The sequence below is a fragment of the Corvus hawaiiensis genome, chromosome 14, assembly GCF_020740725.1.
Source record: "Corvus hawaiiensis isolate bCorHaw1 chromosome 14, bCorHaw1.pri.cur, whole genome shotgun sequence".
Lineage (NCBI taxonomy): Eukaryota > Metazoa > Chordata > Aves > Passeriformes > Corvidae > Corvus > Corvus hawaiiensis.
The window spans coordinates 15,226,397-15,251,222 of NC_063226.1; the positions used below are offsets into that span (position 1 = coordinate 15,226,397).

General features: G+C 58.9%; 2 protein-coding genes across 2 annotated transcripts; both read right to left on the bottom strand.

Annotated features, from left to right (window-relative positions):
- Positions 1-111: 111 nt before the first annotated feature.
- LOC125333331 lies at positions 112-9,165 on the bottom strand. The gene is made up of 12 exons (XM_048319194.1): positions 8,997-9,165; positions 8,337-8,471; positions 7,008-7,235; positions 5,755-5,804; positions 5,432-5,537; positions 3,815-4,053; positions 2,699-3,208; positions 2,520-2,570; positions 1,930-2,296; positions 1,117-1,293; positions 710-859; positions 112-482 (listed from the first exon to the last, which is right to left on the bottom strand). Exons 1-11 carry the CDS (start codon positions 9,163-9,165, stop codon positions 753-755), a joined length of 2,139 nt encoding a protein of 712 aa, XP_048175151.1. The 3' UTR covers positions 112-482; positions 710-752.
- Positions 8,328-24,388, bottom strand: LOC125333332 (serine/threonine-protein kinase pim-1-like). The gene is made up of 7 exons (XM_048319195.1): positions 24,384-24,388; positions 11,443-11,689; positions 11,264-11,314; positions 10,674-11,040; positions 9,861-10,037; positions 9,454-9,603; positions 8,328-9,226 (listed from the first exon to the last, which is right to left on the bottom strand). The coding sequence occupies exons 1-6, from the start codon at positions 24,386-24,388 to the stop codon at positions 9,497-9,499; spliced, it is 954 nt and encodes a 317-aa protein (XP_048175152.1). The 3' UTR covers positions 8,328-9,226; positions 9,454-9,496.
- Between the last annotated feature and the right edge of the window lie 438 nt (positions 24,389-24,826).

The window sequence follows — 24,826 nt, forward strand, 5'->3', positions numbered from 1 at the left end:
CACAGCTCCTGGAGCGCCACCTCTGCTCCTGCCATGGGGGCTTGTTTGTGTCCGGCTGGCTGCCCCAGCCCCAGCCCCAGCCCCAGCCCGGGGAACAGTGGGTGGTGGGGGCTGTTGGCAGGGCCAAGGGCCGACTCCCATTTCGTAAGCACCCCAGCCCATCCCGCCCGCCCCGCCGAAAAGCAGCTTGGCAGCCGGCTGAAGAATTAGTTGCATCCGCCCCAGCAAAGGGGGGAACCTTTGCTTCCCGGCCAGGCCGTGCAATGCCCAAATCTGGGAGCATCCCCCTGGGTGTGGACTCATCTGTAAATTCGCTGTGGAGCCTGGCTTTGAAGAAGGTGCCAGAATCAAAGCCCATCATCTTCAGCTTGCCGGTGGCCAGGTCGAGGAAGAGCTCGTCATCCTTGACGTCGTCCTCCATGTCTCCAGACGCAGCAGCCCCACCTGGCACAGCTTCTCCAGGGGCTCCTTCTTCCCTGCGGCTGAGAGCAGGCTGTCAGTGCCCCGCCCAGGGCCCCGGCTGTCAGTGAAGCAGGACAAGCAAAAGCAGCTTGCACGGCGGCCACCAGTGCTGGGAAGAGCAGCTCAGCTCCAGCACAAGGGCTGCGTGTTCCCATCTGACGACCCCTGCGCAGCGATACAGGCAGGGCAAAAAAGCCTGCGTTTCTTGGCTTCTTCTTGCCAAGGCACGTGTGGAGCTGTAACTTACCGGCTCCCTGGATCAAAGTGTGCCTGTGGCTCTCTCCCTTCTTCTACGGATGGTGAATATCCTGCAGCCAAGGATCACACGACAGGTCTTCTAATGAGGGCCTGTCCAAGGAGTGCAGGGACAGACACCATCTGATGAGTTCCTTGCAGTCTGCGGGGAGAAACCAGAAAGCGCCGGTCAGTTGCAGAAGGCTCCTGTCCGCTTTGCCCCACTATTGCCATGCCCAGGCCATGCCATGGCGGCTCCAAGCTGTGCCTGAACTTTCCCATCCATTCTTTGTTTTGGAGGAGAGCAGGAGAGCGGGGCATGTGCCACCTCCTCGGCAGCTGCCAGAGCGGGATGCTCGTGAGCCCGCTGCTGTCTCCCAGCACCGCTATTCCCCCCGTGCCGCAGAGATGAGCATCCACCTTGAGAGAGCCGTTGTGGGAGCGACAGCTGGCCCCAGCTGATGTTCCGGCCCTTCGGGAACGGGTGCTGCCCGCAGACCATCTGGTGCAGCACGATGCCCAGGGACCAGATGGTAGCTGCCTCGCCGTAGTACCAGCCAAAGTGGTTCCATTCCGGGGGGCTGTACGATGGTGTTCCTACGGAATAGAGAGGCAGTTCATTAGGGGGATGCTGCCTGCTCCCGGAGCCTCGCCCCAGCATCCCTGGGCACGCGGGGGCCGCACCAGTGGCACGCGGCGTGACCCGCTGCCCTCTCGCCAGCGCCTGTGACTTGCGGACAAACTGTGGGTTGTAAAAGAAGCCACCGGTGTCGCAAGAGGGCAGCGGAAGCCCTGGCAAGGCCCGAGCATTCCACGCAAAGGGAAAACCCGCTCAGTGCCGGGGGGGAAAAACCATGCCTTCACCCTGCCTGCCTGCATTGCCCCAAAAAACATTCTGAAGCCAAGGCAAACCAGGCAAGCTGAGCAGTCCAAGCCCTTTCTCGCCTGCACACCAAACCGGCGGGTGCACAGCTTCTGGCCCCGCCCTCTCTGCTACCCCCACCCACGGGTGTGTTTTTGTCACACTGGCTGCCCCAGCCCCAGCGCCAGTCCTGGGCAGAGTGGCTGGCGAAGGCTGCCAGCAGCGCTGGAAGATGGCCCCCTGGCCACCCACACTCAAAAGCAACTGGGCTGAACACTCGGTCCTGGCATCAAAAGGGAGAATCCCCGCTGCCACAGCCAGGCTGGGCCGCGAGATGCCGGCACCGGGAGCCTACCCCGGCGGGGACTCACCTGCAAAGCGGGTGTAGGCTGTGTCTTGCAGGTGGGTGCCGCAGCCAAAGTCAATCAATTTGGCCTGGCCGGTGGCCAGGTCAACCAGGATGTTCTCTGGTTTCAGGTCCCTGTGAAGGACCCCGCAGCTGGTGCAGTGCCGCACGGCCTCCAGGACCTGGCAGAAGAGCTCCCGTGCCACCTCCTCTGACAGGAAGCCCCGCTCTCGAATAAAACGAAGCAGGTCCTGAGAGTGCTCCGGCCGCTCCATCACCAGCACCACGTTGTTGGGGAGCTCGAGCCACTCGAGGAGCTGCACCACACCAGGGAAGCCGGTGGACACCTTGTCCAGCAGCACGACCTCGAGTGGTGCGCTGGTGCCGTTGGGCTGCGGGAGGAGCACGATGCCGTCAGTGGGGCTGATGCCGTGCCAGGGCTCGGGAAGGCCCTCGCCCAGCCCGGGATGCTCTGCGCCCTCCGCTGCCCCCACGCCCGCTCTCCCCCGAGGCGTCCTGCCGCCTTCCACCCTCCCGGGCCTCGGCTTATCCCCGCCCGCCACGCCCCGGCTTCTCCCGCTGCCCACCACCCCCCTCCTCCCCCCGCTCACTCACCAGCTCGCCCCAATGACGGATGCGGTTCCGTGGCACCCGTTTGATGGCCACCTGCAAGCCAAGGGAAGCAGCGGGTTGAGCTCGCCGCCCGCCCTGCCGAGCCCCATCCTCCTTCTCCTGCGCCCTCCTCCTCCTCCGCCCCCCCTCCTCCTGCGCCCGCCGCCGGCCCCGCCACTCACCGGGGCGCCGTCCGAGAGCCGCGTCGCCGCGAACACGCTGCCGAAGCCGCCGCGCCCCAGCAGCGAGCCCACCCGGTAGCGCTCCGTCAGGCCCTGCTGCGCCTTCCCTGCCGGCGACACGCGGCTGTCAGCGCTCGGCCCGGCTCCAGAAACGGCCCGCGGCCGCTCCTCAACCGCCCCGGGCCGGGTATCCCCAGATGTTGCCTCTTTCGAAGGGGACACCGGCGGCTCGGGGGCGGGGGCCGCGCTGCCGAGCGGAAGAGCTCGGACCGGGGAAGACGCCGCGGACGCGGCGGGAGCGGCCGCGCCGTCTGTGTCCTCGGCGGGTCCCGGGAGGAGCCGGGGCCGGGGCCGGGGCCGGGGCCGGGGCCGGGGCCGGAGTCGGAGTCGGAGTCGGAGTCGGAGGCGGGCCTGGGGCCGGGGCCGGAGTCGGACCAGCCGGAGCCAGAGGCTGGCAATGCTGCCCAAGAGGCAGGCACTGATGCCCGCCCAGCAGCGCCACCGCCAGTACTGCAAGAGCCGGGCGGAGGCGAGACCGCGGCGGGACGCCCGGGGGCGGGGAGGGCGCAGCCCCGCCCGGGGCCGCGGGCGGGCCGGGCGCATGGCCCGGCCTGGCATGGGGAGAGGGAGGCCGCGGAAGGGGCGGAGGGAGTGGAGCACTGAAGGGAGAGCGGGACAGGGGATGCGGGACACTGGGAGAAGGAGAGGAGGAGCAGGAGAAGGAACGCGGAGGCTCTGGAGAACCGCTGCTTTTGTGTTGCTCTTCTGCTGCTGCCGCTGCTGCCGCTGCTGCCGCTGCCGCCGCTGCCGCTGAAGCGCTGGGAGCGTTTGTCCGCGTGTCCGTGTGTCTGTTGCCCGGGTGTCCGTTTTTCCGCCGCGCGCCCCGCGGCCGAGCCCCGCGCGCCCCGGGCCAGCACGGGCCGCTGCGCTCCGGGGCCGAAGCGGAGTCACGGAGCATCTCTTCCTCCCGCAGCCGCGCCACACGCACCGTCTTGTTTAGCTTCCTCTTCACCAGATTGTAACTCTTCCTTGCGGCAGTCTTGCAACTTGCCCCTGCTGCTCGCTCGCCCCGCGCCGCGGTCTCTTGCTCACGAGCAAGCAAAGCGCTGTCCGCACTTTTTGCCTGGAGCAGAGCAAAGTGCTGAATGAGGCGCCTGCCAGCGCCAGGCGGAGCCAGCCCCGTGGGAGGGCAGAGCAGGACGTGAGGAGGGAGACGTGCGGCCCCTGCGGGGCGCAGCGCTGCTCCCCGGCCGCTCGGCGTGGGCAGTGGGAGCGGCGGGGCCGTGCCCGGCGCGGTGCCCTCGTCGCCAGGGCTGTTGCTATTTTCTTGTCCGGTTCCAGGTGAAAATCGGAGGCTGCCGATAGGAGGATTCAAGGAAAAGAATGGAAACACTCTTTTTGCCGAGTTCTGATGCCAGTCCAATAGAGCAGCTCAGCTCTCAGCTGTCTGCCTCCTCCCTGCCAATCCAGCACTTTCAGCCGGGAGCAAAGGCCCTCTCTGCAAAGAAACTGCAGGCTGGTTTCCTTCTCCTGCTGTTCATTGACACAGGTAGAAAAGCAGACTAGTTTGGATGCTGAGTCTGTCCAAACAGACAGTGAACTTTGCCATGTGAAGCCAAGACACGGAGTCTTGAGCCCTGCGACAGTGTCATGGGAATCACCTTTGTTGCTTCTGCTGTCTATTGTCACTGCTGAGGGTGCAGTCCCATGGGAGCACATGCCCTGTCTCTAGAAGCCAGAGCCGAGCAATGCACTGGGCTCTAAAATCTTCCGTTGGCAGGCTTCTGGTGTCTCCAGCATTGCTTTCAAAGCCAAACAGGGAGAAGGCAAACTGTGTGTAGCTAATGATACTGTAGAGTGTCTCAAACTTGCTAAGTCCTAGGTCTTCTAGGTAAGATCAGTTTGGAATGACAGTGGGGTAGAACTAGTGCAAGACAGAAAAGGGGAGCCTAGAAGGGAAGCAATTAATAGTATACGGGAACATCTTGGGCTGTTTCTTTCCGTTTGCATGTCACTTCTGGGAAGCTGTTTTGCTTTTGCAAGAATCTTGCCCACAGTGATGTCTGCTCTTTCCAAGACCCTTTCCTGGAGACCTTGCTCGAGCTCCTGTCACAAGATGTGCCATCACGTGCAGCTTCTCTTGGCTTGCCACACTGTGCGTGCAGCACGACTCTTGCAGCAAAGCCGGACCAAGGTTTTGAGAGCTTGACAACTTGTCCTTTCTCCTCCTGGTGGACTAGCGAGTTGTGCGGTGGGTAAGGTTTCCGTCGTTACTGTTCTAGGCTAAGGAAACAGGAGGAGGGGGTAGCAGCAGTTGTTAGGCTGGCTGAATGGAGAGAAAGAATCTCCGGAGCCTGCAGCCAGAAGTGGAGAGCTGTGGGCTAATCCTTCCAAGCTCTCAGTGGACATCTTGCAAGTGACCTGGAACGTGAGAATGGTCTGACAGAGGCGGTTGGTTTCTGAGTTCAGCGTAGATGCTTGCACATCTGGTGCGTTGGTGCGCAAATCAAGAGTACAATCGGTTCATGGGAAGCACCAGAAGAAGCTGGAGCTCTCCGAGCAGACGACTGAAAGAATCTGCAAAGGAGAAATGTGGGAAACGACTTGGTGTACCTTGCCTGGAAGAAGGGTAGTTTTTTCTAATAATTCCTAATCCGTTCCCTTGGCTTTTGACTTTCTTAACAAGGCCGTTTGCATCCCCGATTCAGCACGAAGCCAGAGGCCCGGGCTTACGGAAGCGCGCCAAAGACTCCTCCGCAGTGACGCTCAGGTGGAAAGAGGAGCGGGGCGCCTGAGCAGCCTCCGGGGAAGCATCCCGCGAGGTGCAATTTGCGCCGTGCTGGGAGAGGAGGAGGGGGAGAAGGATGGGCCGTGCGTGGCAGCAGCAGCAAGTTTGGGCCGCAGGACATTGCGCCTGCGCCGCTGCCCCACAATGGGCGGGCGTGTCCCCGGGGCTGCGGCCCCGGCACCGCGTCCGCTGAGCTGCCGACGCTGCGGGAGCTCCCTGGGCTGGGCTGGGGTTCCCGCTGGGACTGGGCAGCAGGCTGTGCTCTCACTGTGGTCAGCAGCAGCGGCACGTACCTCTGGACATCCACGTCTCCTGCTGCTGGGAAGAAGCAATGAAGCGAGTGCAGAAGTTCTGCTTCCTCTTTCTCCCGGTGGAGTTTTTCGTTTCATTCCACACTCCAGAGGCAATTTCTGTGCTGGCCTCTGTCAGCTGATTCTATTTCAAGAGCACCAGCAACAGGGCTGTGTTTGAGCGCTGTGAATGTGGCCTGTATGGCTTTCATTCTCCTCGCCTTAGTGCTCAGGGGTGGTGGGCATTCCAGTATCTGCTGATCTTTATGCCTGCGACAAAAAGACTGACTTCGCTGTCGTGAAAGCACCGTGGATAGCCCTGCTGGAAAGCGGCAGTTGCAGTTTGGCTGAAAAATGCAGGTGGCAGCCGGAAGGGGTGCCACAGCAGCCGTGGGGTCCAATTCACAAGGCAGAGGCAACAGCAGCCTCCTGACGGCGCATCACGGTGAATGAAAGGGTGCAGAAACCCGATCATTTCTTTCTCTGAAGTTTGCTTCGGGAATGTACAGGCAGGCTCTGAGGAACCAGGGCTGTTTGTGGGGGAGTGTTGTTGTGATCAAGAGATTCAATGAGAAAAAGAAGGTGTTACGCATTTTGAGTCTTGACTTCAGTGCTTAGTCAGAAAGACCCAGTAGAGTAAGAAAACACCGGGAACTTGCAACTGGGAGAACACAGAGCGTTTAGTTAGAAAGCAAGGACTATTCAGTCAAGGCAGGAGAGATGGAACAAAGTTTTTAAAAATGTAACAAGTAGCAGGTGCACAATAGTTTGCAGAAAGAAGTATTACACAAGCATTTATCTTTGGGAGAAAAGTCTGATGTTGCTGTTAGGGAATTGATCACGACTATTATTGGTTAGCAAGCTTATTAACAATTTTACTATTGGCTATCCAGGCTCACACTGTTCTAACCCGATGGTGAAAAGATTATAAAAGCTATCGACACTTTTAATAAACGTCTCTGGTTATAGCCCGACTGGCGACCGCATTTCTTTGATGCGTTGCACAAGCAACGTGACTGACACTTTCGCTCTCCGTGCTCGTTCCGCAGCCACGGGTACAAAGACATTATGGGAACCCTTGTGCAGACAGAGCCTTCTATCCCTGCAGAACGCAGCGCGGCGGGTGGGGGCGGTTGGCGGGCAGCGAGCCCCGGGCAGCAGGCGAGATCCGGCTCCGCACCTGCCGGGCCCTGCTAAGGCTCAATGCCGGCTCCTCTGCAACAGCAAAGACCTTGAGCCTTGTCACTGCCCAGAGGGGCAGTGCTGGCCCGGCCGCACAGCTCGTTTTCCCCACAACTTGCAGGAGGTGAGAAGGCAACACTTGCAAACACTGACTGCGAGCCGCAGCGCCGGCTGCGCACCATTAACCTCAGCTCTGGGACCACTGTCTGCCCCAAGCTCCGGGGGATGCGGTGGGAGCCCGGCTGGGCTCTGCCCTGGGGCCATCCTCCAGTGACAGCTGCAAACAGGGAGCATTTAGTTGCCACCAAGAGCCCAGCCACGCGTGGAGGGGAGCTGGTGCAGGTGCGGCCTGCGCTGTTGCCTGCTGTGCTCTGGGGCTGCTGCTCCCCGCAGAGGGAACTGCACTGGCGTGCCAGAGGAGACAAAGAAGCTTCAGCTTAAGCCGAACTGAGCTGGGTGGCTGGGCTGGCAGGAGTGGGGAGGGTCAAGGGCATTCACAGAGCTCATCCTGCTGCAAGGACGAGGAAAAGTGGCAGTGGGAAGCTAACAGTGAGGAGAGCTGAGGCCTGGAGGGCAGCTCTTGAATGACACTCAGGTCTCGCCGGACCTCTGAGACATTGCTGTTCTTCTGCCAGTGACAGGATGAGTCCCTAAACCTGGGGCTCGCTCCTCCTCCTCGTGGTCAGGGGCATCAAGGAAGGCTACAGTGCGACAGAGACCGCCCTGAGCTGGCAACTCACTGGGGGAAAAGAGGGAGGGAGCACTTGTGAACTAAAGGGCAGGTGGGGCAGAGAACTGTTCAGAGAAGGGCTGAGCTAAAGCTTGAGCAAGCTGAGAAACGTCATTTGGGGTCATCCCACATTGATTTCATTTCACAAGTTATTGAACAAGTTTATTTGGGGCGGGGGGGGGGTGTCATGTTTTCCCCTGGAGGCGTGCACTCTGCAGGCTTGAGCTGCGTTGCCGAAATGCTCGGGCACGTCTCTGCTGCAGCTCACACCGGTTCTTCTTTGGCTTCTTCCGGCCCGGTGCTGAGCCGCAGCAGAGCCCTGGCGGAGCCCAGAGCAGCCTCAGCATCCACAGAGCCCGGCTGCAAGGAGAGAAAGCAGAAACCGCCCGTCACGTGAAGGCTGCTGTCCCCCTTGTCCCAGCCGCCCGCGGTGCCCAGGCCGTGCTGGCCGTGCTCAGAGCGGTGCCCGAAGCCGCCCGTCCCTGCTGCCTTTGGCAGGAGAGCAGGATGGCAGGACACGTGCCACCACCCGCAGCCAGCCGTGGCAGATCCACCTCCTCAGCAGCTGCCCAGAGCGGGATGCTCCTGTGCTCGCTGCCATCTCCCAAAAGCCTTTATCCCACCCGTGCCAAGAAGACGGGGACCCACCGCACGCCACCTGCCGCCGGAAGAAAAGCTGCTCCCAAGCGATGTCCTCGGCCTTCTCCAAGGCCACGTCCCATCCACGCCGCAGCTGGTCCCAAGCACTTCCCGATCCAGACTGGACACCACCTACAACGCTTCCTTGAAGAAAAACAAACAACAAATTAATGAAAAGGGATTACAGACCAAAAGGAGAAACAAGGAAAAAGGTCAAAAATCTTCTCTCTCTCGGGGGCCTGAGGAAGGCCCAACCTTCCCTACATGCTGGGGAAAATCCCACCCACGGGCGAGAGAAGCCCACGCTTTCTCCCTTCCCCCCTGCACTGCCCCCCAACAGGCACGGCGAGCCCGAAGCAAACAAGGGGAGTGGAGCAGCCCGAGCCCTTCCTTTCCCGCAAAACAAAGCAGCCCGTGCACAGCTCCTGGAGCGCCACCTCTGCTCCTGCCATGGGGGCTTGTTTGTGTCGGGCTGGCTGCCCCAGCCCCAGCCCCAGCCCCAGCCCGGGGAACAGTGGGTGGTGGGGGCTGTTGGCAGGGCCAAGGGCCGACTCCCATTTCGTAAGCACCCCAGCCCATCCCGCCCGCCCCGCCGAAAAGCAGCTTGGCAGCCGGCTGAAGAATTAGTTGCATCCGCCCCAGCAAAGGGGGGAACCTTTGCTTCCCGGCCAGGCCGTGCAATGCCCAAATCTGGGAGCATCCCCCTGGGTGTGGACTCATCTGTAAATTCGCTGTGGAGCCTGGCTTTGAAGAAGGTGCCAGAATCAAAGCCCATCATCTTCAGCTTGCCGGTGGCCAGGTCGAGGAAGAGCTCGTCATCCTTGACGTCGTCCTCCATGTCTCCAGACGCAGCAGCCCCACCTGGCACAGCTTCTCCAGGGGCTCCTTCTTCCCTGCGGCTGAGAGCAGGCTGTCAGTGCCCCGCCCAGGGCCCCGGCTGTCAGTGAAGCAGGACAAGCAAAAGCAGCTTGCACGGCGGCCACCAGTGCTGGGAAGAGCAGCTCAGCTCCAGCACAAGGGCTGCGTGTTCCCATCTGACGACCCCTGCGCAGCGATACAGGCAGGGCAAAAAAGCCTGCGTTTCTTGGCTTCTTCTTGCCAAGGCACGTGTGGAGCTGTAACTTACCGGCTCCCTGGATCAAAGTGTGCCTGTGGCTCTCTCCCTTCTTCTACGGATGGTGAATATCCTGCAGCCAAGGATCACACGACAGGTCTTCTAATGAGGGCCTGTCCAAGGAGTGCAGGGACAGACACCATCTGATGAGTTCCTTGCAGTCTGCGGGGAGAAACCAGAAAGCGCCGGTCAGTTGCAGAAGGCTCCTGTCCGCTTTGCCCCACTATTGCCATGCCCAGGCCATGCCATGGCGGCTCCAAGCTGTGCCTGAACTTTCCCATCCATTCTTTGTTTTGGAGGAGAGCAGGAGAGCGGGGCATGTGCCACCTCCTCGGCAGCTGCCAGAGCGGGATGCTCGTGAGCCCGCTGCTGTCTCCCAGCACCGCTATTCCCCCCGTGCCGCAGAGATGAGCATCCACCTTGAGAGAGCCGTTGTGGGAGCGACAGCTGGCCCCAGCTGATGTTCCGGCCCTTCGGGAACGGGTGCTGCCCGCAGACCATCTGGTGCAGCACGATGCCCAGGGACCAGACGGTAGCTGCCTCGCCGTAGTACCAGCCAAAGTGGTTCCATTCCGGGGGGCTGTACGATGGTGTTCCTACGGAATAGAGAGGCAGTTCATTAGGGGGATGCTGCCTGCTCCCGGAGCCTCGCCCCAGCATCCCTGGGCACGCGGGGGCCGCACCAGTGGCACGCGGCGTGACCCGCTGCCCTCTCGCCAGCGCCTGTGACTTGCGGACAAACTGTGGGTTGTAAAAGAAGCCACCGGTGTCGCAAGAGGGCAGCGGAAGCCCTGGCAAGGCCCGAGCATTCCACGCAAAGGGAAAACCCGCTCAGTGCCGGGGGGGAAAAACCATGCCTTCACCCTGCCTGCCTGCATTGCCCCAAAAAACATTCTGAAGCCAAGGCAAACCAGGCAAGCTGAGCAGTCCAAGCCCTTTCTCGCCTGCACACCAAACCGGCGGGTGCACAGCTTCTGGCCCCGCCCTCTCTGCTACCCCCACCCACGGGTGTGTTTTTGTCACGCTGGCTGCCCCAGCCCCAGCGCCAGTCCTGGGCAGAGTGGCTGGCGAAGGCTGCCAGCAGCGCTGGAAGATGGCCCCCTGGCCACCCACACTCAAAAGCAACTGGGCTGAACACTCGGTCCTGGCATCAAAAGGGAGAATCCCCGCTGCCACAGCCAGGCTGGGCCGCGAGATGCCGGCACCGGGAGCCTACCCCGGCGGGGACTCACCTGCAAAGCGGGTGTAGGCTGTGTCTTGCAGGTGGGTGCCGCAGCCAAAGTCAATCAATTTGGCCTGGCCGGTGGCCAGGTCAACCAGGATGTTCTCTGGTTTCAGGTCCCTGTGAAGGACCCCGCAGCTGGTGCAGTGCCGCACGGCCTCCAGGACCTGGCGGAAGAGCTCCCGTGCCACCTCCTCTGACAGGAAGCCCCGCTCTCGAATAAAACGAAGCAGGTCCTGAGAGTGCTCCGGCCGCTCCATCACCAGCACCACGTTGTTGGGGAGCTCGAGCCACTCGAGGAGCTGCACCACACCAGGGAAGCCGGTGGACACCTTGTCCAGCAGCACGACCTCGAGTGGTGCGCTGGTGCCGTTGGGCTGCGGGAGGAGCACGATGCCGTCAGTGGGGCTGATGCCGTGCCAGGGCTCGGGAAGGCCCTCGCCCAGCCCGGGATGCTCTGCGCCCTCCGCTGCCCCCACGCCCGCTCTCCCCTGAGGCGTCCTGCCGCCTTCCACCCTCCCGGGCCTCGGCTTATCCCCGCCCGCCACGCCCCGGCTTCTCCCGCTGCCCACCACCCCCCTCCTCCCCCCGCTCACTCACCAGCTCGCCCCAATGACGGATGCGGTTCCGTGGCACCCGTTTGATGGCCACCTGCAAGCCAAGGGAAGCAGCGGGTTGAGCTCGCCGCCCGCCCTGCCGAGCCCCATCCTCCTTCTCCTGCGCCCTCCTCCTCCTCCGCCCCCCCTCCTCCTGCGCCCGCCGCCGGCCCCGCCACTCACCGGGGCGCCGTCCGAGAGCCGCGTCGCCGCGAACACGCTGCCGAAGCCGCCGTGCCCCAGCAGCGAGCCCACCCGGTAGCGCTCCGTCAGGCCCTGCTGCGCCTTCCCTGCCGGCGACACGCGGCTGTCAGCGCTCGGCCCGGCTCCAGAAACGGCCCGCGGCCGCTCCTCAACCGCCCCGGGCCGGGTATCCCCAGATGTTGCCTCTTTCGAAGGGGACACCGGCGGCTCGGGGGCGGGGGCCGCGCTGCCGAGGGGAAGAGCTCGGACCGGGGAAGACGCCGCGGACGCGGCGGGAGCGGCCGCGCCGTCTGTGTCCGCGGCGGGTCCCGGGAGGAGCCGGGGCCGGGGCCGGGGCCGGGGCCGGGGCCGGAGTCGGAGTCGGAGTCGGAGTCGGAGGCGGGCCTGGGGCCGGGGCCGGAGTCGGACCAGCCGGAGCCAGAGGCTGGCAATGCTGCCCAAGAGGCAGGCACTGATGCCCGCCCAGCAGCGCCACCGCCAGTACGGCAAGAGCCGGGCGGAGGCGAGACCGCGGCGGGACGCCCGGGGGCGGGGAGGGCGCAGCCCCGCCCGGGGCCGCGGGCGGGCCGGGCGCATGGCCCGGCCTGGCATGGGGAGAGGGAGGCCGCGGAAGGGGCGGAGGGAGTGGAGCACTGAAGGGAGAGCGGGACAGGGGATGCGGGACACTGGGAGAAGGAGAGGAGGAGCAGGAGAAGGAACGCGGAGGCTCTGGAGAACCGCTGCTTTTGTGTTGCTCTTCTGCTGCTGCCGCTGCTGCTGCTGCTGCCGCTGCCGCCGCTGCCGCTGAAGCGCTGGGAGCGTTTGTCCGCGTGTCCGTGTGTCTGTTGCCCGGGTGTCCGTTTTTCCGCCGCGCGCCCCGCGGCCGAGCCCCGCGCGCCCCGGGCCAGCACGGGCCGCTGCGCTCCGGGGCCGAAGCGGAGTCACGGAGCATCTCTTCCTCCCGCAGCCGCGCCACACGCACCGTCTTGTTTAGCTTCCTCTTCACCAGATTGTAACTCTTCCTTGCGGCAGTCTTGCAACTTGCCCCTGCTGCTCGCTCGCCCCGCGCCGCGGTCTCTTGCTCATGAGCAAGCAAAGCGCTGTCCGCACTTTTTGCCTGGAGCAGAGCAAAGTGCTGAATGAGGCGCCTGCCAGCGCCAGGCGGAGCCAGCCCCGTGGGAGGGCAGAGCAGGACGTGAGGAGGGAGACGTGCGGCCCCTGCGGGGCGCAGCGCTGCTCCCCGGCCGCTCGGCGTGGGCAGTGGGAGCGGCGGGGCCGTGCCCGGCGCGGTGCCCTCGTCGCCAGGGCTGTTGCTATTTTCTTGTCCGGTTCCAGGTGAAAATCGGAGGCTGCCGATAGGAGGATTCAAGGAAAAGAATGGAAACACTCTTTTTGCCGCGTGTTGGGGTTTTAGTTTAGTCTTAGGTTTTCCTGTTAAAGGAATTTTCTCCCATATGCATGTTGCTAGGGGACAAATAGCTGTACTTAAGAAAGACAAAAAGGGGAGTGGGGCGGGCCTGGCTACTCTTTTGTCTACACCTGGGTGTGGGGTCAGTTCGCTCTGAGCGTCCGGAGAGAGAAGCTGCAGAGAAAGGAGCTGCTGCTTCTTTCTTTTTGGCCATTCTTTCTTCCTACTGGAAGCAACGCTGGGACCCCAAAAGCCGCTTTTCCCTGCCCTGCTGGAGACCGAGCTGTGGCTCGCTGCTGCTTCGAGCTTTCGCTACGCTGTAGCCCTGCTCGCCCTGCCTGCCTGGGCCTCCGTGGTTTTTCCCATCTGGATACATCTCGTCTGCCACCCGGGATTTGCGTTCGTCCCTGCCATTCCAGCCTGCTGTTCCTGAGAGCCCGGGATCAGCTGCCCAGGGGTTTGTGAAGCCTTTGTTCCATCCTTCCCGGGATCCCAGGGCACCAGAGCCGCGGGTTTCCCGAGCTCGCCCCGGAGCGCCCCCTGCAGCCGCGGGGGAACCATCGCACCTGCCCTGCTCACCGGGAGCCGCCAGCGCCCCTGCCGGCTGCGAGCGGAACTGCACCCGAGGGGAAAGGGCCTGACAGCCGAGAAGGCTGGGACTGGGTTTGTGTTTGCTGTTACTGCCAGAGTTATTGTTGTTTTGTTTGACTGGTTATATACATATATATATATAGTAAAGAACTGTTATTCCTATTTCCCACATCTTCGCCTAAAGGCCCTTGATTTCAAAATATAATAACTTGGAGGGAAAAGGGGTTATATCTGCCACTTCAAGGGGGGCCTCTGCCTTCCTTAGCAGACACCTGTCTTTCAAAACCGAGACAGATCTTGGCGCCCAATGTGGGGCCTGAGGGCATTAAGAGATAGAGGTGAAAAAGGAATAACAGTTCCTGGATAACTTTATTTTGTGTGCTGGATATTGGAACCTTGTTAGGCAGCACTATGTGGTCTAGTTTACCCTGGTTTGGGTGGCATGTAGCCGTGGCTATATTCTTCCCCTTTGCAGCTCCTTACTTGAGTATGGGTCCTCTGACTAAGGCTACCATTGCTGTTATCCAGCTTGCGTTATGGGTCAAGAAGGTGAGGAATTCATGGGTTTTTAACTTCCTCCGGAATGTGGGCACATGGATAAACAGCTATCACACACTGAGCACATGTTTTTGGGGTTATGTTAACAATGGTACCTTCTGTGAGGAAATGACACCAGGGGAAGTTTTCTCCCAACCCCTCAACCAGTTCTTTGGGCCCACCCCATCAATTTTCGAAGGGTTTAAATTCCCTCTGAATACTAACCATCTGCTGCTGATAGGCCTACTCTATTTAGCATTCAAGGATAAGTTGAGATTGGCTTGGATATCTACTCGGACACCAGCCCCAGAGACTAGAGATCCTGCCCCAGAACCTGACATGGCCCCAGAGAGTAGAGTTCCTACCCCAGAGCCTGATCCTGCTCCAGAGCCTGACACGGCCCCAGACACTAGAGATCCTACCCCAGAGCCAGAGCCTGCCACAGCCCCAGACACTAGAGATCCCGCCCCACAGACTGATACCGCCCAACAGTCCACCTCAGAAATGGACTACCCAAACTGGGTGGGGGTACTGGAAAAAGGGATGCAGGAGATGTGCCAGGAGATGGGCCAGGTGCGCAAGGAGATGTGCCAGGAGATGGGCCAGGTGCGCCAGGAGATATGCCAGGAGATGGGCCAGGTGCGCAAGGAGATGTGCCAGGAGATGGGCCAGGTGCGCCAGGAGATATGCCAATTGCTAAGGGAATACACCTCCTCAGCTAGTGAAAAACCCTCTCCCTGCCCCAAAGAGGGTGAGTCCGATGGTGCAGCAGTGGAACCCACGGATGTTACAACCATCCAGGCTTCAGCTGAACCACAAGGGCAACCACAGCCAGCAGCGGTCGCCCCTGTGCAAAGGAGGAAGTATAAGACCAAATCAGTACGACCAGTTAATGATGATGGGCAACCAGGGCCCTCACAACCAGCAGGAGAGCCAGAGCCAGAAATCATTACTGAGTCCCTGTCGCACGACAGTCTCCGTGCTATGCGAAACGACATTGTGCGAAGGGGGCGTGAGCCTTATACCACCTGGCTGCTTCGGGTTTGGGACCTTATGGGCACAAGTGTGCAACTCGATAGTGGTGAGGCAAGGTATCTGGGATCGTTGACCCAGGACCCAGGTGTGGACCAGATATTTGTGAGGGAGCCAGGGCCTCTCTCTCTCTGGGAGCGGCTCTTAATGAGTGTGAGAGAAAGGTTCATTCACAAAGAAAGAATGCAGGAGTATCATCATAGAATGCAGTGGAAGACACTCGAGCAAGGGATCCAACAGCTAAGAGAGGTGGCAATATTAGAGGTACTCTTTGGGAAGGATGGACAGCATGATAATGACCCCGATAAGGTCAGGTGCACAGGACAGATGATGTGGAACCTGGCAAGGCTAGGGCCATCGCAGTACACCACCTTCATTGCAACGATTGATGCTGACAATACCCGAGAAACAGTGGGCTCTGTTGCCAACAGGCTCAGGCATTATGACAGCATGATCAATGGCCCGCTGAAAGCTCATGTCTCTGCTGTGGTCCAGGACCTCAAAGAGGAGATGAAGGAGATGAGGAAGGAAATGAGGGAGGAGATGAGGGAGGAGATGAGGGAGGAGATGAGGAGGGTCAGTGTGGCACCAGTGCGAGTCACAGGCCCCCAAGTCAGAGCCCGTCGTCCCCCTGCTAGAGAGAGAGGGTACACCCCACGAGCTGAGCTGTGGTTTTTCCTGTGTGAGCATGGGGAAGACATGAGAAGGTGGGATGGGAAACCCACCTCTGCCCTGGCAGCGCGGGTGCGTGAACTCAAGGAGGGAGGCACTAACCGAGGGGGTTCCGCTAAGGTGAAGGTAGCCTCAGCCTCCCGTGACCGAGCTGCCAGGCATTACAGAAGGGAGGATGATATGTCGGATCCCCTTGAAGGTACCTCGAGCATGTACGCCCAGGGAAAGAATGATAACCAGGGCTAGAGGGGCCCTGCCTCTAGCCAGGAAGAGGCACGGGAGAACCGAGTTTTCTGGACGGTGTGGATCCGATGGCCTGGCACATCAGAGCCACAAAAATATGATGCATTGGTTGATACTGGGGCACAATGTACTTTAATGCCATCGGGACATGTGGGGGCAGAACCTGTATCCATCGCTGGGGTGACCGGGGGATCACAGCAGTTGACCCTTTTGGAAGCTGAGGTGAGCCTGACTGGGAAGGAGTGGCAAAAGCATCCGATTGTGACTGGCCCAGAGGCCCCGTGTATTCTGGGCATAGACTTCCTCCGGAATGGCTACTACAAAGACCCAAAAGGACTCAGGTGGGCATTTGGGATTGCTGCTGTGGAGGCAGAGGGCATTAGGCAATTGAACACCCTGCCTGGACTATCTGAGAATCCTTCTGCAGTTGGGCTCCTGAAAGTGGAAGAGCAACGAGTGCCAATTGCCACCTCGACAGTGCACCGCCGGCAGTATCGGACAAATCGAGATGCTGTGATCCCCATCCACAAGATGATCCGCGAGCTGGAGAGTCAAGGGGTGGTCAACAAGACCCACTCACCCTTCAACAGCCCCATCTGGCCTGTGCGCAAGTCTGATGGGGAATGGAGATTGACTGTGGACTATCGTGCCCTGAATGAAGTGACTCCACCGCTGAGCGCTGCCGTGCCAGACATGTTGGAGCTCCAGTACGAGCTGGAGTCCAAAGCAGCAAAGTGGTACGCCACTATTGACATTGCCAATGCATTCTTCTCCATTCCTCTGGCAGCAGAGTGCAGGCCTCAGTTTGCCTTCACCTGGAGGGGCGTGCAGTACACCTGGAACCGACTGCCCCAGGGGTGGAAGCACAGTCCCACCATCTGTCATGGACTGATCCAGACTGCACTAGAAAAGAGTGAGGCTCCAGAACATCTGCAGTACATTGATGACATCATTGTGTGGGGGAACACCGCAACCGAAGTGTTTGAGAAAGGAGAGAGAATAATTCAAATTCTCCTGCAAGCTGGTTTTGCCATCAAGAAGAGCAAGGTCAAGGGACCTGCCCGAGAGATCCAGTTCCTGGGAGTAAAGTGGCAAGATGGACGACGTCAGATTCCCACTGAGGTCATCAATAAGATCACAGCAATGTCTCCGCCGACCAACAAGAAGGAAACACAAGCTTTCCTAGGCGCTATAGGTTTCTGGAGGATGCACATTCCCGAGTACAGCCAGATCGTGAGTCCTCTCTACCTGGTTACCCGCAAGAAGAATGATTTCCACTGGGGCCCTGAACAGCAGCAAGCCTTCGCCCAGATCAAACAGGAAATTGCTCACGCCGTAGCCCTTGGCCCAGTCAGGACAGGACCAGAGGTGAAGAACGTGCTCTACTCTGCAGCCGGGAACAATGGTCTGTCCTGGAGCCTCTGGCAGAAGGTGCCTGGTGAGACTCGGGGCCGACCACTGGGATTCTGGAGCCGAAGCTACAGAGGATCTGAAGCCAACTACACTCCCACCGAGAAGGAAATCCTGGCAGCTTATGAAGGAGTCCAGGCTGCCTCAGAAGTAATCGGCACAGAGGCACAACTCCTCCTGGCACCCCGACTACCGGTGCTGGGGTGGATGTTCAAAGGAAAGGTTCCCTCCACGCATCACGCCACCGACGCTACTTGGAGCAAATGGATTGCCCTCATCACGCAGCGCGCCCGAATTGGAAACCCAAGTCGCCCTGGGATCTTGGAAATAATTACAAACTGGCCAGAAGGTGAGACTTTTGGGTTATCTTCTGAAGAAGAAGAGGAGCAGGTGACACGTGCCGAAGAAGCCCCACCATATAACGAGCTACCAGAGAGTGAAAGACAATACGCCCTCTTCACTGATGGTTCCTGCCGAATTGTAGGCGCTAGCCGGAAATGGAAAGCCGCTGTATGGAGCCCCACATGACAAGTTGCACAGGCCACTGAAGGAGAAGGTGGATCGAGCCAATTTGCTGAGCTCAAAGCTGTCCAATTAGCTCTGGACATAGCTGAAAGAGAGAAGTGGCCAAAGCTCTACCTCTACACCGATTCATGGATGGTAGCCAATGCTCTGTGGGGTTGGCTGGAAAGGTGGAATAAGGCAAACTGGCAGCGCAGAGGAAAACCAATCTGGGCTGCTGAAGAGTGGAAAGACATTGCCACTCGGGTAGAGAAGCTATCCGTGAAGGTCCGTCATGTAGATGCTCACATCCCCAAGAGCCGGGCTAATGAAGAACATCATAACAACAAACAGGTAGATCAGGCTGCGAAAATAGAGGTGTCCCAGATAGACTTGGACTGGCAACATAAAGGAGAACTGTTCCTAGCTCGATGGGCCCATGATGCCTCAGGCCATCAGGGCAGAGATGCCACCTATAAGTGGGCACGAGACCGAGGGGTGGATCTAACCATGGACAGTATCTCCCAGGTTATCCATGACTGTGAGACATGCGCTGCGATCAAGCAGGCCAAGCGGGTGAAGCCTCTGTGGTATGGCGGGCGATGGTCCAAATACAAGTATGGGGAGGCCTGGCAGATTGATTACATCACACTGCCTCAAACCCGCCAAGGCAAGCGCTATGTGCTCACAATGGTAGAAGCCACCACTGGGTGGCTGGAGACCTACCCTGTGCCTCACGCTACTGCCCGGAACACCATCCTGGGCCTGGAAAAGCAAGTCCTTTGGAGGCATGGCACCCCTGAGAGAATCGAGTCTGACAATGGGACTCATTTCAAGAACAGCCTTATAAACACCTGGGCTAGAGAACATGGCATTGAGTGGGTGTACCACATCCCTTACCATGCACCAGCAGCTGGGAAGGTTGAGCGGTGTAATGGACTGCTTAAAACCACCTTGAAGGCACTGGGTGGGGGGACTTTCAAAAACTGGGAGATGCATTTAGCAAGAGCCACCTGGTTAGTTAACACTCGAGGCTCCACCAGCCGAGCAGGCCCTGCCCAATCCGAACCCCTACAAACAACAGATGGAGATAAGGTTCCAGTGGTGCACATGAGAGGTATGCTTGGAAAAACTGTTTGGGTAAAGTCTGCCTTGAGCAAAGACAAACCCATCCGTGGGGTTGTTTTTGCTCAGGGACCAGGTTGCACGTGGTGGGTGATGCAAAAGGATGGAGAGACCCGATGCTTACCTCAAGAGGACCTTGTTTTAGGGTGAACTACCCATGGCTCTGTACTTGTATCAGTATCGGCATGTATATTTGTATATAATTTGGGTAATACATAGATTTATATGGTTAAAAAAAAGTTAAGTTTCATGTAACATGTTAGTATGGGAAAAAATTTGGGGTGGATAATGTTGGGGTTTTAGTTTAGTCTTAGGTTTTCCTGTTAAAGGAATTTTCTCCCATATGCATGTTGCTAGGGGACAAATAGCTGTACTTAAGAAAGACAAAAAGGGGAGTGGGGCGGGCCTGGCTACTCTTTTGTCTACACCTGGGTGTGGGGTCAGTTCGCTCTGAGCGTCCGGAGAGAGAAGCTGCAGAGAAAGGAGCTGCTGCTTCTTTCTTTTTGGCCATTCTTTCTTCCTGCTGGAAGCAACGCTGGGACCCCAAAAGCCGCTTTTCCCTGCCCTGCTGGAGACCGAGCTGTGGCTGTCCTGCCTCGCTGCTGCTTTGAGCTTTCGCTACGCTGTAGCCCTGCTCGCCCTGCCTGCCTGGGCCTCCGTGGTTTTTCCCATCTGGATACATCTCGTCTGCCACCCGGGATTTGCGTTCGTCCCTGCCATTCCAGCCTGCTGTTCCTGAGAGCCCGGGATCAGCTGCCCAGGGGTTTGTGAAGCCTTTGTTCCATCCTTCCCGGGATCCCAGGGCACCAGAGCCGCGGGTTTCCCGAGCTCGCTCCGGAGCGCCCCCTGCAGCCGCGGGGGAACCATCGCACCTGCCCTGCTCACCGGGAGCCGCCAGCGCCCCTGCCGGCTGCGAGCGGAACTGCACCCGAGGGGAAAGGGCCTGACAGCCGAGAAGGCTGGCACTGGGTTTGTGATTGCTGTTACTGCCATAGTTGTTGTTGTTTTGTTTGACTGGTTATATACATATATATATATAGTAAAGAACTGTTATTCCTATTTCCCACATCTTCGCCTAAAGGCCCTTGATTTCAAAATATAATAACTTGGAGGGAAAAGGGGTTATATCTGCCACTTCAAGGGGGGCCTCTGCCTTCCTTAGCAGACACCTGTCTTTCAAAACCGAGACACCGAGTTCTGATGCCAGTCCAATAGAGCAGCTCAGCTCTCAGCTGTCTGCCTCCTCCCTGCCAATCCAGCACTTTCAGCCGGGAGCAAAGGCCCTCTCTGCAAAGAAACTGCAGGCTGGTTTCCTTCTGCTGTTCATTGACACAGGTAGAAAAGCAGACTAGTTTGGATGCTGAGTCTGTCCAAACAGACAGTGAACTTTGCCATGTGAAGCCAAGACACGGAGTCTTGAGCCCTGCGACAGTGTCATGGGAATCACCTTTGTTGCTTCTGCTGTCTATTGTCACTGCTGAGGGTGCAGTCCCATGGGAGCACATGCCCTGTCTCTAGAAGCCAGAGCCGAGCAATGCACTGGGCTCTAAAATCTTCCGTTGGCAGGCTTCTGGTGTCTCCAGCATTGCTTTCAAAGCCAAACAGGGAGAAGGCAAACTGTGTGTAGCTAATGATACTGTAGAGTGTCTCAAACTTGCTAAGTCCTAGGTCTTCTAGGTAAGATCAGTTTGGAATGACGGTGGGGTAGAACTAGTGCAAGACAGAAAAGGGGAGCCTAGAAGGGAAGCAATTAATAGTATACGGGAACATCTTGGGCTGTTTCTTTCCGTTTGCATGTCACTTCTGGGAAGCTGTTTTGCTTTTGCAAGAATCTTGCCCACAGTGATGTCTGCTCTTTCCAAGACCCTTTCCTGGAGACCTTGCTCGAGCTCCTGTCACAAGATGTGCCATCACGTGCAGCTTCTCTTGGCTTGCCACACTGTGCGTGCAGCACGACTCTTGCAGCAAAGCCGGACCAAGGTTTTGAGAGCTTGACAACTTGTCCTTTCTCCTCCTGGTGGACTAGCGAGTTGTGCGGTGGGTAAGGTTTCCGTCGTTACTGTTCTAGGCTAAGGAAACAGGAGGAGGGGGTAGCAGCAGTTGTTAGGCTGGCTGAACGGAGAGAAAGAATCTCCGGAGCCTGCAGCCAGAAGTGGAGAGCTGTGGGCTAATCCTTCCAAGCTCTCAGTGGACATCTTGCAAGTGACCTGGAATGTGAGAATGGTCTGACAGAGGCGGTTGGTTTCTGAGTTCAGCGTAGATGCTTGCACATCTGGTGCGTTGGTGCGCAAATCAAGAGTACAATCGGTTCATGGGAAGCACCAGAAGAAGCTGGAGCTCTCCGAGCAGACGACTGAAAGAATCTGCAAAGGAGAAATGTGGGAAATGACTTGGTGTACCTTGCCTGGAAGAAGGGTAGTTTTTTCTAATAATTCCTAATCCGTTCCCTTGGCTTTTGACTTTCTTAACAAGGCCGTTTGCATCCCTGATTCAGCACGAAGCCAGAGGCCCGGGCTTACGGAAGCGCGCCAAAGACTCCTCCGCAGTGACGCTCAGGTGGAAAGAGGAGCGGGGCGCCTGAGCAGCCTCCGGGGAAGCATCCCGCGAGGTGCAATTTGCGCCGTGCTGGGAGAGGAGGAGGGGGAGAAGGATGGGCCGTGCGTGGCAGCAGCAGCAAGTTTGGGCCGCAGGACATTGCGCCTGCGCCGCTGCCCCACAATGGGCGGGCGTGTCCCCGGGGCTGCGGCCCCGGCACCGCGTCCGCTGAGCTGCCGACGCTGCGGGAGCTCCCCGGGCTGGGCTGGGGTTCCCGCTGGGACTGGGCAGCAGGCTGTGCTCTCACTGTGGTCAGCAGCAGCGGCACGTACCTCTGGACATCCACGTCTCCTGCTGCTGGGAAGAAGCAATGAAGCGAGTGCAGAAGTTCTGCTTCCTCTTTCTCCCGGTGGAGTTTTTCGTTTCATTCCACACTCCAGAGGCAATTTCTGTGCTGGCCTCTGTCAGCTGATTCTATTTCAAGAGCACCAGCAACAGGGCTGCGTTTGAGCGCTGTGAATGTGGCCTGTATGGCTTTCATTCTCCTCGCCTTAGTGCTCAGGGGTGGTGGGCATTCCAGTATCTGCTGATCCTTATGCCTGCGACAAAAAGACTGACTTCGCTGTCGTGAAAGCACCGTGGATAGCCCTGCTGGAAAGCGGCAGTTGCAGTTTGGCTGAAAAATGCAGGTGGCAGCCGGAAGGGGTGCCACAGCAGCCGTGGGGTCCAATTCACAAGGCAGAGGCAACAGCAGCCTCCTGACGGCGCATCACGGTGAATGAAAGGGTGCAGAAACCCGATCATTTCTTTCTCTGAAGTTTGCTTCGGGAATGTACAGGCAGGCTCTGAGGAACCAGGGCTGTTTGTGGGGGAGTGTTGTTGTGATCAAGAGATTCAATGAGAAAAAGAAGGTGTTACGCATTTTGAGTCTTGACTTCAGTGCTTAGTCAGAAAGACCCAGTAGAGTAAGAAAACACCGGGAACTTGCAACTGGGAGAACACAGAGCGTTTAGTTAGAAAGCAAGGACTATTCAGTCAAGGCAGGAGAGATGGAACAAAGTTTTTAAAAATGTAACAAGTAGCAGGTGCACAATAGTTTGCAGAAAGAAGTATTACACAAGCATTTATCTTTGGGAGAAAAGTCTGATGTTGCTGTTAGGGAATTGATCACGACTATTATTGGTTAGCAAGCTTATTAACAATTTTACTATTGGCTATCCAGGCTCACACTGTTCTAACCCGATGGTGAAAAGATTATAAAAGCTATCGACACTTTTAATAAACGTCTCTGGTTATAGCCCGACTGGCGACCGCATTTCTTTGATGCGTTGCACAAGCAACGTGACTGACACTTTCGCTCTCCGTGCTCGTTCCGCAGCCACGGGTACAAAGACATTATGGGAACCCTTGTGCAGACAGAGCCTTCTATCCCTGCAGAACGCAGCGCGGCGGGTGGGGGCGGTTGGCGGGCAGCGAGCCCCGGGCAGCAGGCGAGATCCGGCTCCGCACCTGCCGGGCCCTGCTAAGGCTCAATGCCGGCTCCTCTGCAACAGCAAAGACCTTGAGCCTTGTCACTGCCCAGAGGGGCAGTGCTGGCCCGGCCGCACAGCTCGTTTTCCCCACAAGTTGCAGGAGGTGAGAAGGCAACACTTGCAAACACTGACTGCGAGCCGCAGCGCCGGCTGCGCACCATTAACCTCAGCTCTGGGACCACTGTCTGCCCCAAGCTCCGGGGGATGCGGTGGAAGCCCGGCTGGGCTCTGCCCTGGGGCCATCCTCCAGTGACAGCTGCAAACAGGGAGCATTTAGTTGCCACCAAGAGCCCAGCCACGCGTGGAGGGGAGCTGGTGCAGGTGCGGCCTGCGCTGTTGCCTGCTGTGCTCTGGGGCTGCTGCTCCCCGCAGAGGGAACTGCACTGGCGTGCCAGAGGAGACAAAGAAGCTTCAGCTTAAGCCGAACTGAGCTGGGTGGCTGGGCTGGCAGGAGTGGGGAGGGTCAAGGGCATTCACAGAGCTCATCCTGCTGCAAGGACGAGGAAAAGTGGCAGTGGGAAGCTAACAGTGAGGAGAGCTGAGGCCTGGAGGGCAGCTCTTGAATGACACTCAGGTCTCGCCGGACCTCTGAGACATTGCTGTTCTTCTGCCAGTGACAGGATGAGTCCCTAAACCTGGGGCTCGCTCCTCCTCCTCGTGGTCAGGGGCATCAAGGAAGGCTACAGTGCGACAGAGACCGCCCTGAGCTGGCAACTCACTGGGGGAAAAGAGGGAGGGAGCACTTGTGAACTAAAGGGCAGGTGGGGCAGAGAACTGTTCAGAGAAGGGCTGAGCTAAAGCTTGAGCAAGCTGAGAAACGTCATTTGGGGTCATCCCACATTGATTTCATTTCACAAGTTATTGAACAAGTTTATTTGGGGCGGGGGGGGTGTCATGTTTTCCCCTGGAGGCGTGCACTCTGCAGGCTTGAGCTGCGTTGCCGAAATGCTCGGGCACGTCTCTGCTGCAGCTCACACCGGTTCTTCTTTGGCTTCTTCCGGCCCGGTGCTGAGCCGCAGCAGAGCCCTGGCGGAGCCCAGAGCAGCCTCAGCATCCACAGAGCCCGGCTGCAAGGAGAGAAAGCAGAAACCGCCCGTCACGTGAAGGCTGCTGTCCCCCTTGTCCCAGCCGCCCGCGGTGCCCAGGCCGTGCTGGCCGTGCTCAGAGCGGTGCCCGAAGCTGCCCGTCCCTGCTGCCTTTGGCAGGAGAGCAGGATGGCAGGACACGTGCCACCACCCGCAGCCAGCCGTGGCAGATCCACCTCCTCAGCAGCTGCCCAGAGCGGGATGCTCCTGTGCTCGCTGCCATCTCCCAAAAGCCCTTATCCCACCCGTGCCAAGAAGACGGGGACCCACCGCATGCCACCCGCCGCCGGAAGAAAAGCTGCTCCCAAGCGATGTCCTCGGCCTTCTCCAAGGCCACGTCCCATCCACGCCGCAGCTGGTCCCAAGCACTTCCCGATCCAGACTGGACACCACCTACAACGCTTCCTTGAAGAAAAACAAACAACAAATTAATGAAAAGGGATTACAGACCAAAAGGAGAAACAAGGAAAAAGGTCAAAAATCTTCTCTCTGTCGGGGGCCTGAGGAAGGCCCAACCTTCCCTACATGCTGGGGAAAATCCCACCCACGGGCGAGGGAAGCCCACGCTTTCTCCCTTCCCCCCTGCACTGCCCCCCAACAGGCACGGCGAGCCCGAAGCAAACAAGGGGAGTGGAGCAGCCCGAGCCCTTCCTTTCCCGCAAAACAAAGCAGCCCGTGCACAGCTCCTGGAGCGCCACCTCTGCTCCTGCCAT